Raw genomic sequence first — 21,205 nt, 5'->3', positions numbered from 1 at the left:
TTATTATTGATTTTCTCAAATTCTGGCTTGACGATCCTTTTCAGTTGAATATTTCCATTTAATAATCTAGATTATGATGTTATTTTTAGTCATTATTAGAATTTATTTTTGACGATAACAATATACTTACATTCATATAAATTGACATGAATGTAATTTGTAATGCAATCGTATGTTGTTTAATAAATAAATCTGAATCATAGATTTAAAAAAAAAGGTGGAAAATGTGTAAGATAACCTATATAATTATCTTCCATCATTGTATCTACCCGTGTTCTACAGACAATAAATCAATTATGAATTATTATTATGAATTATTATAATATTATTATGAATATGCAAAATTATTCAGTTACTCGCAATAACTATAATAAACCACAGCGCATAACTCGACGCAATATCACACAAATTAAAATGCCCGTATAAATAAAAATAAAATCTGGTAGAAAAGTGCATTGTGCAGAATAATGGCGTACCCGTGAATAGCAGGCTATACAATAGAATGCTATTCGTTGCTTAGCAACTATTTGCCTCATTTAGTAGGTTGAGCTAGCAGGGTTTTTGAAAAATCGTAGCGCTTTTAAATCATAATAAGGGTTGAGATAAAATATGAATAGCTATCTTGAAGCCATTCTTACTTCTTCGATTCTGATAATCAACTTCCACTCTATTATATTCTTCCTCAATTGCTCATAGGTTAACTGGAAGAGATAAGTTCGCCGTTGTATAAATGATGTATGTTCTGTACTGTTTTATGTTTTTTTTTCTGTACAATAAACTGTTTTACTACTACTACTACTACTATAGAAGAAACTGAAAAAAATCACGTTCGTAGGTCTAAAACCGACCATTAAAATTGCGTAACTATTTTTTCACACAAACTATTAACATGATAATTTCTTTTAGAATCTTTTTAAGAAAGTTATTTTAATTGAACGCATCGATTAATGTTAAAATAGTACATTACGATACAAGTGCGAAAAATAGGAAATTCGAAACGAGTGGCGATAAATTAAAACACGACCGAAGGGAGTGTTTTAAATCGACACGAGTTGCGAATTACCTATTCGCACATGTATCGTACAACGTTTTACAGTACATATGGCCCTTTAAATGTTCGACACAGTAACGTAATATGCTACTTCTCGCACTAGTGCTATAAAGTAGCCCCATATGTACTGTAAATAACAATTAAATAACAATGATATCCGTGATCCCAGGCAAGCACAGCCGTCCGCTGTGACTTGAACTTACTGCACCACCTCGTAAAGTCCACCATATATATTTTTTCTATTATAAAGAAAAAAAAAAACAATTATTTCAGACCTTGGTCCAGACAGCGGTAGTTTAACTTAATTTCTTAAGAACAATAAAAAATATTTTATTTAATTATAATAATATTAATTTGAACCTTCTTTATCGCCTAAGAAATAAAAATAATGCGAAAAAAACGGCTTGGAAGGTATTAATTATGATAAATATTTGACCTAAGAAATAAAAATGTTGCGATAAATGTCAGTAGGTCCTATTTGAGAATAGACATACAAGCGAATGAAAAAAAAGGGTATGGGTAACAATTCGCGTGGGAAAAAATGCGAATGGAAAATTTGCTACACGGAATTAACGATTTTGGTGAAAAGATCTAAACACTCAGCAAATTGGGATTGTTTGTTTCAAAAAGCAATAAAACAAAGGAAATGCTACTTTATTTGGTTCGTGAAAAGTTCTAAGTAGATTACAACGAATATGTACATCGTAATGTACATTGGGCCTTATGAGGTTAAAATAAAATACTCACCCTACAGAAGCTCGTCATAGGGGTGATCTGTGAACAAGAGAAAACATGTTAAGAAACCTTCTTTTAAATAATCGTTACAAAGTACATTTTTATATTAGGAAAAGGAATAATGTAATGGTATATATATATTGTATTATATTATATTGTATATTTATTAGTATATTAGGTATTTTCTTAATACTTATATAAGTAGTATGTGTGTTTGTGTTTTATATCCATATTTAGCTCCTTGCACTACCTGTTGACTTCTGTGTGAGTTCTAAATTTCCTGCTACCTAAAGGTTGTCTGGAAGAGATCGCTTTTTAGCGATAAGACCGCCTGTTGTTACCTGGTTATATTTTCCTTTAAAATTCATTTGTAGTTTTACATGTATGTAAAATGTATAATTGTTGGTGCAATAAAGGATATTTACTTACTTACTTACTTAATGGGAAAATTCACCAGGTAAGACTGGAACTTGCGACCTTTCTAAACAACGGATTTAAATTTATAGCATCTCTCGCAATCGTATCTGCTTTTTAAAAATTAGATAAAACTGTTAGTAATACAAAATGTTCCACTTTTCATGGGAATTCCACGCCAAATTACCTATTATTTTGCTCTTGGGTGTACGTAGAGTAAAACGAAGATAATACATTTGTAACTTTACTATTAACATATAAAAATATGGTAGACTATATCTTAATAAGTAAAAATTCTAACTTAAAAAAAAACTTTTTTTTTAAGTTATAGCTTATACGCTGGTATAGCCTGTCCGATTTCTAAGATCAAGTTCGTAGAAAAACGGACGGACTTTACCTTTTTAATCTACTTAGTCTCCTTTGATGTTATTTTCCTGATCCCAATGTACTTATGAGCTCTGTATCAATATTTATTTTGTTTACTTCGACGCCACAACTCGACTCAACTCCTAAAAAAATATTTCTTTACAATAATCGTTTCTGTGTTGATGTTATTGAATTTACGATATCGATGATCGAGGCCATGGGAGTCTTACAACTGCTTTTCAATGTTATATGACACTGTATCCTATAACACTGCAAAATCGACTTTGATTCGTTTGCAATAAAGTTCATATTTCAATGTTTGATGATGTTTCCGAATTATATGGGGTGTGTTTATTGTTTGCTGGAGTTTTTTTTTGTTGTTTATAACGACTCTCCCTGAAATATTAGCATTACCTAATGTTAATGGCCCCATTTGGTAGATGTCTAGATCCATTTTGGATCTATGGACTGGATCTATCGAGAATGAAGGATGTATTCTTGCCTAGTGAATCTTATATGATCTTTACCAATCGCTTTTCGAGGAATCGAAAAGTGGAATCTTGAGCGTTGCGATGGTTTCAACACAATTTTTATTATCACACCAACGTGAGGAAAATACTTTTTTTATACTGCGTCGGTGGCAAGCAAGCATACGGAACGCCTGATAGTCTCCGTAGCCAATGTACGTCTGGAACTCCAGAGAATACTAACTAAAAAATTACAAATCAAATCCAAATCAACGCTATTAAACATTTATCAATTCAATATCATCATAAGGCAACTGTTCAAAATATTTGAACTTTGTCACTCTTGTGGATAAAATGCAACTTTATTATCAGTTTTTAAATAATAAAGAGAGCCTTTACGAGCTGGTCTGATAAAAACAAATATTCCTATACTTACATTCGAAACTCGATTAAGCGCCACTAAACATATTGGGTTCAACGTTATTTATTTCACGTATTCACGCGGCACGTGAAAGTAATAGTTTATTTACGGCGGGCCCGGGCATGTCATTCCAATCCCATTATTTATGGAGACCTTTTGAGCTGTAGACGAATACCTTAAATAAGGGTACGAATATGTGGGAGGAACTAGAAAATGCATCAGCTGTTTTACATGAACATCGCTAAATATTTTTCAACACACCAACTGGTAAAGGGCCTCTAGATTGTTCAAAACCTAATGAGAAAGTTGCACTTTATCCACATGTGTGGCAAAGTAATCAGATGCAAATGTTGAGTTGTTTCCTTATGTTAGCTGGTGGAATTGACTGTTAAATGATACATTTTATATAACTTTTTTGCATTTTATTTAATTTTGTTTGATTTTTTGGTATTTCATAGTAGTATTTTCCTCGCGTTGGTGTGGTTAAAAATTTTGTGTTTCACTCGGAGGCCTGTGTTTTAACCCTTAACCTTTGTAAAGCCTTGAAATCCTCGCAAAGTTCAAGATTCCACTTCTAGACCACTCGCTACGCTCGTGGTTCAATTTTGGAATCTTGCGCTTGCTCAAATATCAATATTAGCACAAGCGGTCAAACAACAACTTTGCCCCCTTGTAAAACTATTACCGTGATTATTTTATTTAAACTGGTACACTTCATTTTATCTTTTTTTAGGGTTTTGTACCTCAAGAGGGCGATGCGATACCTTATATCCTCACTTTGTTGTCCGTCCGTCCGTCTGTCTGTCAAAACTTTTTATCTCGAGAACGCGTCAAGGTACCAAGTTGAAATTAAAACCATGTACTCAGATCTATAGTACAATGAAGCTGTGAAAAAAATCAAATGTCTAAATTAACGTAAAAAAAAAGAAGATACGGCCGTTTATGGCGCAAAAAACTTATATTTTGTATTTTTTTGTACGGAACCCTCGGTGGGTGAGTCCGAGTCACACTTGTCCGGGTTTTTTTTTGTTATTTCTACTCAGAACCACGGACGCTTTCAAACCTAATAGAGAAAAAGTGTCCCAGGTTTTTCCTTCCATTTCGTTATCATTTTTCTTAAACATTGTATGACGGTAACAGAATGGAAGGAACGAAAAATGAATAGAAATTTTGGGATACCTATTTTTTTGGTATTAGGATTTTTTTTTATATACTACGACGGTGGCAAACAAGCAGTCTCCGTAGCCTATGGGCGCTGTCAGCCCTAACACTCCGCACACTCGTTCTGGCAACCTTAATACTCACCGACAGGAACACGACAGTATGAGTAGGGTCTAGTGTTATTTGGTTTTCTGTAAGGTGGAGGTACTTCCCCAGCTGGGCTCTGCTCTAGATCTGGAATGACATCCGCTGTGCTGTGCCCTACCACACAAAGCGAGATGACGTACACATTGCCCATATCCAATCGAAAAAGTTAGTGTAGTAATATAATATAAAAATTCCCATATTAAACGAAAGTGGTAGCTACAACTTTTAATACATAAAATGGCCCATCTATAGGGAATACGGGATATTATCTACGCAAAACTCGGCGTAGAGGGCGCTCCTAGCGCAAATGCAAACTGAGGGCCTACCGCGAAACACGAAAATCAAAATTTCGCTATCTGCCTCTCTATCACTCATGCATATTCGGACGATAAACAGATTTTGCATTAGCCCCCTCATAAACAGTGATCGAAAAGAGTATGTATTGTTTCCCATAAAGTTTTAAGTCATAATGTATTGTATGTCCGCATTTTCGTTAGTCAAGTCGAGTTGCAGGCGTACATAGGCTACGGAGACTGCTTACCATCAGGCGGGCCGTATGCTTGTTTGCCACCGATGTAGTATAAAAACCTAATATCTATAGGATAGCCTTACGAAAATACTAAAACGTTTCGGTAAACGGTTTCAGTACCCCTAGTGTAAATAAATTCGATTTCGAAACGTGACGTACGCGTTTGCGTTTAGTCTCATTTTGTATGTGATTTAGAAAGAGCGCGCCAAGCGGGACGTTTTGGAAACTCAAAATCCTATACAAAATGACACTTAACGCAAACGCGTTCGTCACGTTATGATGTCGATAAAACTTACACTAGGGGTACAGAATTATCACTATACGAATCAGGGATCGGAACCGGTTTTTTGCAAAAACATCGAAATAACCATATATTTCGGTTTATTTTATACTTAAAATGTAGGACTCAGTTGTGTTTTTAGATAACGACTTCGTATTATTAGATTGCCCGATTAGGAATGAAATAATTAACAAAGAACGAAAAAATACCGTTTTCGTTCCCATACAAAAAATACCGGTTTCCGATCCCTGATACAAATTATGATAATCTGACTATCATTACATGGGTAATTCCACGAGACTGTAACGTCAGTTACCAATTCTTTCGTGTGTTCTTACATTAATTAAGCAAATTTAAGTGTCTGTATGTCTGACGTAGCCCTACAGGTAGATATCTGGATACTTAAATTTGCTTAATTAATGTAAGAACACACGAAAGAATTGGTAACTGACGTTACAGTCTCATGGAATTATCAACATTCTGACTTTCAATAATTATTTCAAACAAAGGGATCCATCCGGATCAAAAAGCATTAACTTAAAGTGATAATATCTTCAGTATCGTAATATCATTCATCCATCCCTACTCCCAAGGGATATTGAAATATTAGAATTAATTTCAACTTTTCGAGGGGAAAATTCGCATTTCAGTAATAATGGCCAGTTATGACATTTTTACCTATATAAAGCCTTGGGGGATGTTGAGTCGAATCAATCATTCTGTCCCCCTAAGCCAAATAGCGCTATCTCAATATCAAATGATTTTGAAAATGGAATTATCAGCTATAGAAACCAAGGCTCGGAAACCGGTTAAATTTCTAAACCGTTATCATGTACTTGGCGCAGAACCTTTTAATTTAGGTTTCGCTCGAAAACCTTTATTTTTAAACCGGATTTCTTGAGAACAGTTCTTGTCAAATTAACCGGTTTAAATCGATAAAAACCGGTTTCTTCCTATGTCGATGTCTATTTTACGTGGTACAACCAGACCGGTCGTCCGTTTCGTCTCTCGTCGAATTAACTGGTTTTTAAAGGTTATAATAAAGTTCGCGTTCTTATAAAAGTTCGGAGGAAAACCGAAACAAACCGGTATTTACCGGTATTCTATAAACCGGTTCCAAGCCTTGATAGAAACTAACCTAAGTTAGGAATGAATTGTCTTTTAATAAAGCGCTATTTGGCTTAGCAGGCTATTAAATTTTTAGGACTATTTAAAATTCCTTTTACTGTAAGCTTCATATACAAGTGTGTAATAATAAACACTGCTAGTCGTATTAAAGTTGTATTATAATAGTAAAAAATTCATATTTTAAACTTATAATCTTCATCCAATGATAATCCCACGCCGAATAATATCAAAATAATTTCATAACGCACTGCCATATTTACTAATTATCGACAATAATGAACCAAATACCAACATTACTCTCAATAAATGTTTGAAATTACCAGACCCAAGTTTGTATTATCCAAAGACCTGCCTCAACTACTAGCACACATAAGCGCTCCCGTTCAAATTTGGTATGAAAACGCGACCACCTATCTGAGGGCATGGTATCGCTCCGCCAAGACGAGCCAAGCGAAGCGCAAGCCTACCTACCTTTTCTCGAAGCGCTTCCTCGTTTTTTTTGAACCCATATATTCATAACTTGTGTTTGGATTGTACCAGATAATCAAAATTCTCGGGATATAATATCAATAGTGGACTTAAATATTAAGCATAAACATTTTGAATTGCGTAGCTCTCATACTACAGATTTTATTTATATCTAAAAAACCCCGATTTCGTCACTGTCTCACTCACTCACTGATGATCATCAAAACCTTAGGGTACTTCCTGAAGTCCTAGGAAGCTGAAATTTGGCACGTAGGATAGTATTATTACACAAACAAAAAAAAAATCAAAAATTCTTGAAATTTTATGCCTCTAGGGGGGTGAAAAGGGGGCTGGAGTTTTGTATGGGAAATCAATAACCGCTACACCGATTTTTGGTATGTAGATAGTTTTTATCATGGGAAAGGATACAAAATAGTTTTCAAACCCAAAATCTCCCCGTAAGGGTGAAGAGCGTTAGGGGTTAGGGGGAAAATTGGTTGAAGATTGTATGGGGACTCTTTAAAAAACACAGATTGTATAAAAAATGCCCCCAGATGCGTATTTTAGGATTTTTAACAGTAAATCACCCCCAGTCTCTTAAATTAGAGGATGGAAGATTTTACAAGTAAAATTGGATGATGTGTGGTGACCTCAAGCTCTTTGTAAATGCTTGATGATGCGGTGTCTGTGTAGTCTGTGACATAAATAAAGCGTTTAGAGTTAGACCAAGATAAGTTGGCAGCGATTTTGATAGCCCAGCCTGTGCAAGTGTTAAGAGGAATTCCTAGTTACGATTTTTCCATACAAACGCTCTCGACTGTTTCCTTCCGGGATTTTTAACCTAGAGCAATGATTTTTTCAAATAAGATCATTAACATCAATATCTGTGCCGCTATGTTTTGCTTTTCTGGATTATTTTATTTTGAAGAAACTTACAGCGCCTCGTAAATCGAAAAAACGTCTCAATTGAATTGGCTGCAAAAAAGGCGTAGTATACAAATATGACAACAAATATCCAAAAAATCAAAACATAACGGCATAGATTATTTCTTTCTCTTGCAGTTTCCAAAATTTCATAATGATTACGTTTTGGAAGAGGAAACAGTCGAGAAAAGTCCTAATTTCATAAAAGATTGACGTTTAAAATAACACTTGCACTTGTCAAAATCGCTGCCAACTTCACTTTTTTTTTTGATCTGATTCTAGCAGCATTTTTATTCTTGGTACTACGGCCTGGATTAGACTAAAGCTGCTAAGTGTGTTTGCGCACGTACTCGTGTAATCCCGGCTTAATGAACTCGGTCCGTATATAGTTTAAATGTGAAATTTTCAGTTAAAGGTAGGATTTTACAGATTCGACTAAAGATACGTAGAAATCAAACAAGTTTTTTAAAAATCTCATTAAAATTCTTGCACAGATTGACTAAGAAATCAGAAATCATCGCATTTATTCGTGATAAACTATAATATACAAAAGTATACCATAACAAAGAAATTTAAAACATAAAATAAATAAATAGTTTACAACGAAATGGTCCCGCCCCAGCATAAATCTCTTAATATAAACAATGCAACAACATATTTTAACTTATCGTCTGCCGTTCTTAAACCCCAGACTTAATGCACACACTTGTAAAGGACGCCTAGCCCCCTAGTACTCAATAAAGCACTAGACCAAAGCTGTTTACAAACCACGACCCTCGTATATGCACTTTGAATCCTTGGCCTATGTTCCCATACTGAGTCAAGTCCAACTTAAGATCAACTAGTGTATGTTGACCCTTAGAAAAATCGCAGAAGGAGCCTAGCCGTTCAAAGACGACCAGTCTGGCCTAGTGGGTAGTGACCCTGCCTATGAAGCCGATGGTCCTGGGTTCAAATCCCGGTAAGGGCATTTATTTATGTGATGAGCACAAATATTTGTTCCTAAGTGTGTGTGTTCTATGTATTTGTGGGCTACATTGAAAGTCTGACGTCTGACGTCTTCTGTGTTGCTCCTTATAGTACAAGCTTTGCTTTGTCTATGCAGAAAATTTGAAATAGAGGTGGATTGTCAACGAAAACTTTGTAGCCACAGTAAATTTACTGCCATCTTTAGACACAATATTTAAACCATATAGAGCATAGGCCAAAGGTTATGGCACCATCGCTCGAAGCGATACCTTTGGCCAATGATCTAGAAGATGTAGATGGAGCCACTTTTTGATATTTTACAAATTTAACAGATATTACTGAAAGAATAAGGATTAAAGTCAAATGGCATTCTATAAGTTTTAATAATGTGTCGAAAAATGACAGTAAATCTAATGTGGCTACAAAATTCACTTTGAAAATCCACTTATATTTCAAATCGCGATCTTCGGATTGAAAGTCGGACTTAACGTCCGATTCGGTGCTCGGTAAGCGAATGCAGTAACTCCTACTACTCCCTTACCATTCGTAAACTCACCCAAAATGCACCTCTCTCGCACCTATACATAAGACTTTAGTGTGAATGAGACACACTGAGAGTGAATGTGAACTTATAGTAGGGGGTCTAGAGGTTGAGTGCTCCTGCATTTGAACTCAAGTTTGCTCATGTACACAGTATGTAGCTAGACTGAAGGACTCAAAGGATGTTTGTGAAGTTTTAACGCAAAACGTATTTGTGGCTTGTCAAAAGGGATTTCTAAGTTGTCGCAAATCTTATAGTTTGTTTATATTTGTGAAATGTTTATTTTCGTGAGTTTTTCACGTAACTCATACTAAAGCGATCTCTCCTCTAAGTCGCTTTTTATGCACGAATTTTTTTGGTTGAAGAGACGTCACTTTTTCCACTGGCATATTCGATCCATATCGTATCTAGACCTAAATATTTGACGTACCTTAAAGTTAAGAAAAACAAGAAGACTTTCATAAATAATTAATATATCAGAACGAAAACACCGGTAAGTAAACGCATACGACCGAACGTCCATCATCGTACTACTGGCGCCACACAACTATTTCCGGAACTAAACATAAAAACTAAAGCATTGTCTATGATAGATAATGCATTCAGCCAATATCGAATTTCTATATTCAATAGATTGAGCAGCCAGTAGGGAAGTAGATATCAATTAACTGATTGTGGTTTTTTATTTCAAAAAATATCTCTTATAGTATTCCTCAAACATGAAAGGTGCGCTATCATATCCATACAATTTATAACCTAAAAAGGACATTCGCAAAATTGTATTGGGATGACATTTATCAGCGTACCCTTCCTGTTTGATAAGATGTAATAAATAATATTATAAATAAATGAGTATGAGTATGAGATAATACTATAACTGACCCAGCGGGGGGTAAACATTTACCCCCTTATTCATAAAACTTTACGACTCTGATTTAGTTTCGTAATTATGTTTTATCCCTTTTTTGCAAATACATAAGTCAAAATGACAGATAAAGACAAACAATTCATAGCTAATTCAGGCCAGTAACGCGTTTATGAATAACGTCATAAATGCGCAAGAAAACAAGGGACGTATGCTTTAAAACAATGCTAACTACAAGTGGCTCTGTGAGCTGTTTTAACCGGTTCGCGACCGAGGTTCGGGAACCGGTTAAAATTCCAAACCGTTATCATGTACTTGGCGCAAGACATTTCAATTTAGATTTCGCTCGAAAGTCAATTTCCTATGGTCGGCCGACCAAGACGACCGGCCGTTTCGTCGCTTGTCGAATAAACCAGTTTTTTTAGGTTACAATAAAGTTCTTAAAACGTTCGCATTCTTATAAAAGTTCGTAGAAAAGTGGAAATATACCGGTATTTACCGGTATTTTATAAAGCGGTTCCGAGCATTGCTCGGAACAGGTTTAAAAAATGTAAAAATGAAAATTACTTCGTTGAATCATTATCATAACGAACTCACAATGGCGCCTTAGACCCTACTGGCGCTTAAGTAATTTAGGCCAATAAACGCCATTTTAATAATTTTCCAAAAAATAAAACGACAAAAAATTCTATCTAACTACCAAACCTGCTCACAGAATTTCACGAGAATCGATTTAGAAATGCGATCTACAGGGTATCCAGATATACGAAATAATTTTTGCCCAAGCTGAAAGTGAGAAATACTTAGTTTTATCACGTTATCATAGTTAACTCACAATGGTCTAAGCGACAAGAAGCTACTGGTGCTTAAGTCATGGACGTCAAAACTAATCGACAAAAAAAACTATTTAATCATAGAATCTGATCCCAACATTTCACAAAAATCGTTTAGGAATTGCAACCTGTAGAGGAGAACATCCGGACATACGAAAGCAAAATGCCCGAGTTATAGGAAACATTCACTAACGCTTCGTTCAATAAACACTTGTAAAAGCATTTGAAAACGCGACCATTTTGCGTGTTACAAACCAATTATTATAGTTGTCAATTATCAAACCGCCTTCCAATATCGTGAAGTTAGCAGCAATTTGCCCAATTACGGTACCATTGTCGATAAAGTAATGGCGCCTCTACACGATGGGCCATCATACTGGCCCACTAAAATGGATCACCGTCTAGAGAGGGCAGTGGTGACGTAGTACATACCAAGTACTGATTAATCCGCTACTGGACGCTAGTTGTCGACGACGAAAATAAGCACCATTTTTGTTGCAAGCATGTCAAGTGGTTTAGCTGTGTTATTAGTCTATGACAGTAATTACAGATTAATTTTGATCTCTATTATAAAGAGATAAAGTCTACTGTCAATTAACTGTGTTGATATTTTGTATAGTAGAAACAATTATCTGACGAATTTTGATCCTTAATACTACAAGATAAGGTCTAGCGATGTTCGATTGTGTTAGTACTGGTATTAAACTTCGATCAAGTGAGTGATTAGTGGTAGAAACGATTATGGTGGGTAGTTTACATGTTTTTTGATTAAAATGGAATTCAGTTTGTAGTACCAAGTGAGGAAGATAACTGAAAATTGAAACTCTAAAGTGTACCAATCGAATTTAAATACATACATACTAACATTTAACTCATTTTTTGGTTTAAATTCACGAATTTTTTTTAAGTCATTTGTGCGACATTTGAAAGCTTTCGGAGAGTCTAGGTCTCCATTTTCAAGCACTGACAGTGCATGAGTATCGTTCACGATAGCTGCGCGCCGCGTACTGCCGCTCGCTGCGTAGCGCGTTGGGCATGCGATGAGATAACCGGGGGTGGTCTTGCGACCGATGGAGACCTGTACCCCTAGTGTAAATAAATTCGATTTTGAAACGTGACGTACGCGTTTGCGTTTAGTCTCATTTTGTATTGGATTTAGAAAGAGCGCGCCAAGCGGAACGTTTTGGAAACTCAAAATCCTATACAAAATGAGACTTAACGCAAACGCGTTCGTCACGTTATGATGTCGATAAAATTTACACTAGGGGTACTGGGCTCTCCGAAACATATCGCGCGAGTAACTAAAAACAAATTTAAATCGTAATAGTAATAAAAAATAGTAGTCTAGTTTAACCATTAAAACTTTTATTTGTACCTACTTAAGTAGGTAGAGAATACTTCTATAGAACCTATAGTTTAAGTAGGTACGTATTTGTAAAATCATTTCTAAGCGTCAGCAACCCTAGCGTTGCGCCGGTGCGCGCGGTGCGGGGAGCGGCGCGTTGAAGGCCACCATTGTATTTTTGTGTAGGTATTAAAACGGTAGGTATTTGTGTTTTCTTTGAGAGAAAGTGTCTGCTCGTAAGAACTATTATATAATCTGTGCTAACGATGACGTAGCAAAGCCGCGGACAGGCAGACAGACAGACATGGCGAAGCGAAATTCTAAGGGTACCTGGTTGACCACGAAACCCTAATAATATATACTAAAAGTTACATGATAATTTCCATAATTTTGGTTTCGTTTCGATTTGCGTTTTCAGTACCCCTAGTGTAAATTTATTCGATAGCGATACGTGGCGTACGCGTTTGCGTTAAGTCTCATTTTGTATGGGATTTTGAGTTTCCAAAACGTTCTGCTTGGCGCGCTGTTTCTAAATCCCATGCTAAATGAGACTTACACAAACGCGTACGTCACGTCACGAAATCGAATTTTACACTAGGGGCTCTGTTAACGACTGTCATAATGTAATTTTATAAAAAGTTTTTTTCTTTTCAGATACGAGTACACGGTATTTTTTAAGTACGTTAATTTTAAGGGTGTATTCCGGAGCTTAAATTACTTAAGTAACTTTTTCTAAGTAAGAAACCGATATTCTAATTAACTCCATTTCGCAGACACGTAATCAATGATTTATTTTTATCTGATAAGGCCCCTACGAGCGTGTATACTTGCATTAGGCCCTGTTTACATATTGATTACTGTTTAGTATGAGTTTAGACATTTGCTACTAAACGCAAGTACTATCTTGGAAGATCGATAATTGAATTGTCATACTTTTCAATTGTTTGGTGGATTTAAATATATCTCCATATTATAACAACGCTATGAATCACTTTGTACAAAAAATAAATATATATATATATATATATATATATTTAAATTTAAATTCTCATTTAATAAATAATAAATATTATAGGACATTATTACACAAATTGACCAAGTCCCACAGTAAGCTCAATAAGGCTTGTGTTGAGGGTACTTAGACAACGATATATATATAATATATAAATATCTTTAAATACTTAAATACATAGAAAACACCCATGACTCAGGAACAAATTTAATATCCATGCTCATCACACGAATAAATGCCCTTACCAGGATTTGAACCCGGGACTATCAGCTTCGTGGGCAGGGTCACTACCCACAAGGCCAAACCGGTCGTCAGAAATTTTAAGTGAATAATGTATACATATATTCTTAGGAGAATAAAGGTCTTAAAACATAAACCATATATAAAATAAATATGCCATTCAGTTTCTCTAAATGTACTTAGCTATACCCCGAAGTTAACGGGGTTTAATAAAAATACCGGTTATGGAATCCTAAAAACATAATATGTGAACGATGATAATGGAATCGGAAAAGTATTAGATAACCGACCTGGACCCGGGTACGTCCTTAAACTACGTCCAAAAGAGAGGTATGGGCATTGTAAATGTCATTTTGCTTTGTGTGGTAGGGCACAGTCAGTGGATGTCATTCCAGATCTAGAGCAGAGCCCAACTGGGGAAGTACCTCCACCTTACAGAAAACAGCAGCCAAATAACACTAGACCCTACTCATAGTGTTGTGTTCCTGCCGGTGAGTAAGGTTGCCAGAGCTCAACTCGGGGGGGGCGGGTTTAGGGTCGGCAACGCGCATGTAACTCCTCTGGAGTTGCAGGCGTACATAGGCTACGGTGACTGCTTACCATCAGGCGGGCCGTATGCTTGTTTCCCACCAACGTAGTATAAAAAAAAAAAAAATAACAATATGTGTTTCCATTTTGCAAACAATACAGGCTTCCCTTATAACAGAATAAGGAAGTTAGGATAAGGTCGCAAAGTTAGCTCAAGTCTTGAGGAAAACTAATTTAACCCGCATTTTGTACGTTGAATATAAATTGCAGCTTACGTTGACGGCTGTTCAATTTTTTATTTTTATAAAAGCTTAATAAGAAACCGGGGCAAACGAGGTATTGAGAAATTGCCTGAATGTGTTATTGAAACCCTTTTACGAAGCTCTCTCTCTTCTCAGCATATTCGCGTCCACTGCTGAACATATGCCTCTTTCATGGGTTTCCATGTTGTTCTGTATGCGGCGGTTCTATGCCAGGTCGGCTCTGCCGTCTTTCAAATTTCGTCGGATCGGTCTCGTGGTTTTCCGTCACCTCGGCTTCCCTGTCTGTCTGTCAGTCAGAAGGTCTTAACCACATCGACATGAGTTTAGAAAAGTCAATTTTCAGTGATAGTTAGAGAAAATTATAATGATTGTATTTTTCTTAGTATTAGAACCCCAAAAAGGTATGTGTATAATTTATTTATGACTGACCTCCTGTATTCTCCGATGCACCGTCAGCTTGTGCCACTGATGATCATCGAACCTGGTCTTCGATGGTTTGATGTGCATCTCCTGCTTGCCGTTCCCAAGGCCCATAGTCAGGGAGACGCCACCATCACGTACTGCCAGGTTTAGGTAGTCGGCTTCATGACCTGGAAGAAGGGGAGGTTGAAATTATCTGGCAATAAAGAGATAAGTACCAGCTCAGACTAGTTAGAGTGTACTCTCGATGATGTTATAATAATTTTATCTGGAATTGGGATTTATGAGCCTATCAAAATTAATTGACTGATCATATGTGGCGTTCTTGGCGAAGGTTTTTTTTTTTATATTCGACATTTAAACATCAACTGAATATATGGGGATAATCGCAAAAAAACTATTGTAACTGGCCGTTTCGCGGTAAGTAATAAAACCATGGTCGGATCAGTCATATATCATGTTGATATAAAATAATAAAATTGTCAGTTATATTAAGGATTCCAAAGGTTGGATGGAAATATTAGATCAGGGTTGTAGTAAGACTATTTTTTTTTTCTACTCCTCTACTCGTACTATTATCTGTGATTTATACATTAATGAACACGAATATAAGAACATACACAAAAGGTTTGAAGAAAAGTCTATATTGTCTATTCCTCGTAACAGCACTTGTGCTTCAAAATCGCTATAACTTTACTGCGATTAATGGCTACCAACCTAACAAAATCAAAATGAATACCGTTTCAACTAAGTGCATTGCGGCCAACTTACAAAATATTCATTTGGTTGCATAGTAGAAACAATTGCTTCAGTCAGAAATACGCATGTGACACCAGTAATATAGCAACACATTACCATACCATAGACTACGAAGCCTACGCATTCTGCTCCGGCTCACATTGTCACTCACGCCACTCGCCTTTTTTGACCCTTCTTATACAACGGTTTCATAAAATACTAATTACGCATTACTCCTGTCATATGTCCGATAAGAGGTTGACAATACAAGGAGAATTTCAATTATGTGATTCAAACCAAAAATTTAAGCTTTTTTAAACATTTTACAAAAAATTGTAGACGTGTTTGTCTTCCTCAAGTTATCAAGTAAGTCTCCTTAATTACTTCTAACTTCCCATCTTTTTTTAATAATTGATGTGGCTTTGAATCGACGAAATCATTACTAGTTCACACACTCCCCACCAAGCAATAATGAGTTTGGTTTATTTATCGTCGCAAGTGTTGGGTGATGTAAATCCACACTCTCATCCACTTACAATGACAGCACAAGATTACTCCCAACCGATTATCTCATCCCGCCCAACGCGCGCTTTAAATCCAATCATCACTAGGCCGTCTAGCGTTTTCTACCTTAAGATAAATACCGGCAGTACGTTTATTGCCAGTAACGTAATTAATTAGTGCCTGATGGACAACTTTAATGGTAATATGAATTTTCTCTCAATATCAATAAGATTGCTTTTACATCCAACCGACTGCGCCATCTAGGATTTTCAAAAACACTTGAAATTAGGCACTGAATGGACCAGGCATGTTCCAAAGCTCTATGTTGTTTACATTTCATGAAAAGATTAATGATATGTATCCAGCGCGAAATTGATAAATGGACACTGCAGCCTAGATAAACAAATATACAGGCACAAAAGGGTAGTAGGGTTATAAATGAGCCTGCATTGTGCGCGCTTGGATTTTAGCGAAGCTCAGTCAAAATAATGTACAAAATAAAGTACATGGTGAGAAATTTTGTTTAACCTCGGATTCAAGGCCTTTCCAAGGTCTTTATTGTATTTATAGTATAAATAAATAAATAAAAATAAATAAATAAATATTATAGGACATTATTATACAAATTGACTAAGTCCCACAGTAAGCTCAATAAGGCTTGTGTTGAGGGTACTTAGACAACGATATATATAAATATAGAAATATTTATAAATACTTAAATACATGTATAGTACAGGGATATATCAAGATGCATGGTGTTACGAGTAAATATCATTTCTTAGGAATAGTACATGCTACCCTGTGTTGTATTTATTGGTCTTTAGATTGTTAAGTCCAGCTTTCGGTCCGTTTTTTCGAATAGAAAAAATGTACTGTATATCTTATCTGACACATATCACTGAAAATTATCACTTCTCTATAAATAAGTCCTGCCCCCAGCTTTGAATATTACCCAATATACAATTACGCGCTATAAACAAAAAGTTGTTAATTGTCATAACAAGTTTTGATGGGCTAAAAAAAATTCTTTATGTCAAACCTCTTGCGCGGTATTACAATAGTTGACGTTGTTGACATATGCGCTGTACAGTTGAATCGTTCGCGGGACAAGTCCCGTGGATCATTTTTGAGCTCTAGTACTTCTATAGTTATTCTAATTCATTAAGAGCGGTTGAAATAAGTGGCCACAAACCCTAGGCCTACTCTAGATTACCTCTAGGCATAAACCAGACAGAAATTCTTAATGTTTTACATATGCTTTGTTTATCCTTCCCTATCACTTTAAAGTTTATGTTTGTTAGTGGTTTGGTACTGTTGGTAGATGACATTTTTCATAATCAGACTGTAAGTTCTTCCAGGTTATCTCCAGTCTTCCTGGCTGTGTCCGAAGAATTCAAGAACTCTCCGGAGACATGTGGTTGAAAGCCTGGTGGTTATTACGATATCCTTGAGTATTGAGGCGTTGGTCCGGTGTTCTGTCCAACATATAGCATTTTCCGCCAGCATGAAATTTCAAAGGCATCAATGTGCCTCCTACCCGCTGATAATTGTCCAGGTCTCAGAGGCATACAAAACAATTGATAACACGAGCGTGCGCACCAGCTGCACCTTGGTTTTGCACGTGAAACTCCGATCTCGCCAAATTCTCTGTAGCTGTGTCAATGCCGTTTTCGCCATGCCAATGCGTCTTCGGATTTCTAGTTCTGAGGAGACCGTGTTAGAGATATTGGAACCTAGTTATACAAATTCAGAACACACAACGCAGCAACACAGAATACAGTCAGTTTACTTCTTCTGTCTATGTACTCCTTTTGTCCCGGGCTAATATCGGGTATCTTTAGGCATTTATAAATGATCTCATATACACCGTGTTTTTTTTTATTTGCGTTAATTTCAAGGGTGTATTCCTGAACTTAAATTAAGTAACTTTCTCAAAGACACCGATATTCTAATTAACTCCATTTCGGAGATAATCAATCATTAATTTTTATCTTATAAGGCCCTTACGAGCGTGTACACTTGCCTTAGGGCATGTTTACTTATTGATTAGTGTTTAGTGCGAGTTCATACATTTGCTACTAAACGTAAATACTACCTCGGACGATCGACGTTCGAAATGACATTGATATGTCACAGTTTTCAATTGTTTGGTTGAGTTAAATGTAATGCCCGTGTTACAACAACGCTATATGCAACATTTAGTTACTTTTTATGAAAATAAAAATACTTAGTAAAAAAAAAAAAACAAAAAAAAATATTTTTGAAAATTAACTATGCCATTTAGTTTCCTTAAACGTACTTACCGGTACCCCGAAGTTAACGAAATTCAATAAAAACACGGTGTAGAATGAGTTGTATTACGTTATAATATAATTGTATAATCTACTATGGTGTCGCTTAAACCGTCTAAGAACCGGGCTCGGACGATGCAACTTCTTCCGGCATAAGTGGGGCTGGAGACTTCGCGCTATGCGACTGCGGCATCGAGGACCAGACCATGGAGCACATCATCCAGCGGTGCCCACTCCGCGCATACTCCGGGAGTCCGGATGATCTGCTAGACTTGACGCCCGATGCTGTGCAGTGGTTGCAAAACTTGAATGTTGCCTTATATATAAAACTGTATAAATAAATTTGCCCATTTGACTCTATCGCCATACGATTAAATAATCTGCTATCATTTAACGTAAGCTGTAAACATACACATATTATGTCACGCTTTCTATGCCTCATCTTAATTAACTGTCCATTGTAATCTTAATGCTTCTATTTACAAACGCGCACTTACGTCTTTTCTCTAATGGTACGTCAGAAATTAGAACCAAACTAACACAAAGCTAAGTTAGCCCTGGTTTAAAAAGGGCTTAAATGTGTAGGAAATTTCAAGCAGTAGTTTTGTTACGCGTGGAGACAGTCATGCAAATATGTGTTGCGGGAGTAATAAACTAAATTAATATAGTTGTCGCTGTTTGGAGAGAAAGTACAAGTACTGACCGCTGTGGGACCGTGAAGTCTTGCTTTGTATCTGTGACCCGTTTTTAGTAGTTGACCTATTATACTATGTACTGGACGTTTCATTGTTGTTTATCTGTCATATCATGCGATACTTGTCAGAAAGTGACAATCACGGCGATAAGTGATAAGAACACTATAAGCATCAATTATCACCATCAAAATTTGAACTGACAAAACCACAAAAACCTCCTTTTAGTATCTCTTCCTATCTTGGCTAGATCGGTTATTTTCCCTCAAAAACCTTCTTGCCTGAACCCCTATCGGTTCTCAACCTCGAAGTGATATCTTAACAAATTCAAAGGAGATATGTCGGATGACGACCGGGTTGGCCTAGTGGGTAGTGACATTGCCTACGAAGCTAATGGTCCCGGGTTCAAATCCTGGTAAGGGCATTTATTCGTGTGACGAGCATGGATATTTGTTCCTGAGTCATGGGTGTTTTCTATGTATTTAAGTATTTATAAATATTTATATATTATATATATCGTTGTCTAAGTACCCTCAACACAAGCCTTATTGAGCTTACTGTGGGACTTAGTCAATTTGTGTAATAATGTCCTATAATATTTATTATGTCCTATAATATTTATCACCAACAATTTGACTCGACAAAAACCTCATTTTAGTGTCTCAGGAGACCGGTCGTGCGTTGCTCCCTACTTTGACCGTTCATTTTTCCTCAAAAACCTTCTTGCCCCAACCTCCATCAGTTCTCAGCCCCTAAATATACCTACCAGTGTAGAAGAGCAGCCCATTCGGCTGCCTCGTCTTGAAGTACAGCGAGATGGTGTCCTGCGTGCTGACTATCGGCTCGCCCCCGGTCTGTGTCAGGTCGTACGAGAGGAACTCCGCGCCGCGGAACGTCGCCTCTGAAGGTGCTTTATCTGAAACAAGAGGGTACGGTTAAGGTCTTTGTTTAGGAGATAAACAAACATCCTTCCCCGTCTCTATATGCGTGTTCTTAGTGCCAGTAACTAGGACCAACATCAGTCTCTCAAGGTACGAGTTTGCGCTGTTCAAAATGCATTTATAAAATATGGGGATACATCGACATTTTTCATGACCCGCGTTCAAAAATAAAAGAATGGACAGAAAAAACGAACTAACAATAACCTGTCCATTTATTTGTGTTTTTTAACATATGATTAGGGCAGGTGCCATAGTCTCCTCCATAGTCGCGGTTACCAGTCCACTAGCATCTGAACCCAATAGCCCGGTTTCTATTTGTACCTTTTTCTTACCATAGTCCTACACTAACTTGGGGCTTGTCCTTGGATGCACTACTATAGTGCAAACAGGGATAATCGTCGGTTGGTGTCACATTACATTTAGAGTAAATTGTTTTATTACAAGGGGCCCCTACGTGTCGGCTTCGGCCCCACGCACGCCTTCCAAATACCCGGGACCCCATGGTCCCGAGAATTTGTAAGAGACATACAAATAATAATAATGGGTTCCAGCAGGCGTTCTACATGACATCAAATCTCTCCAAACGGCCTCTACGTATTTGATCTATATCCCCACGGACGCCTTATAAATGACAGGGCTTCAAAACCCGAAACTTTGTAACGGAGGTACAAATAATTATAATAAATCAGCCTATATAAGTCCCACTGCTGGGTACAGGCCTCCTCTCATGCGCGAGAGGGCTCGGCTATAGTCCCCACGCTAGCCCAATAAAAGTAATAATTTGTTTAATCAAATTATAAATCATATTTTGTTGCTTTTTATAAATTTTAATAATATAAATTCCGTGTAGTGTTGTAGTTTTATAGTAATATTTAAATTAGAAAAAATATCCATGTGTTTTGATTTATGTGTGCTTTGATTATTTATTTATT

General features: G+C 36.5%; 1 protein-coding gene across 5 annotated transcripts in view; it reads right to left on the bottom strand.

Annotated features, from left to right (window-relative positions):
• LOC133528289 (neurexin 1) overlaps positions 1-21,205 on the bottom strand; it is a 326,318-nt gene that overhangs the window by 63,260 nt on the left and 241,853 nt on the right. For all 5 annotated transcript variants that reach the window (XM_061865615.1, XM_061865617.1, XM_061865618.1 and 2 more), the window contains exons 6-8: positions 20,099-20,248; positions 15,117-15,277; positions 1,799-1,825 (exon numbers count right to left, since the gene is read on the bottom strand). In XM_061865615.1, coding sequence (XP_061721599.1) covers positions 1,799-1,825; positions 15,117-15,277; positions 20,099-20,248 — 338 coding nt within the window. The remainder of the gene's footprint in view (positions 1-1,798; positions 1,826-15,116; positions 15,278-20,098; positions 20,249-21,205) is intronic.

This window comes from Cydia pomonella, chromosome 19, assembly GCF_033807575.1.
Source record: "Cydia pomonella isolate Wapato2018A chromosome 19, ilCydPomo1, whole genome shotgun sequence".
NCBI classification, from domain to species: Eukaryota; Metazoa; Arthropoda; class Insecta; order Lepidoptera; family Tortricidae; genus Cydia; species Cydia pomonella.
Note: the sequence above shows the minus strand (reverse complement) of the source record. Positions and strands in the feature narration are given on the sequence as shown.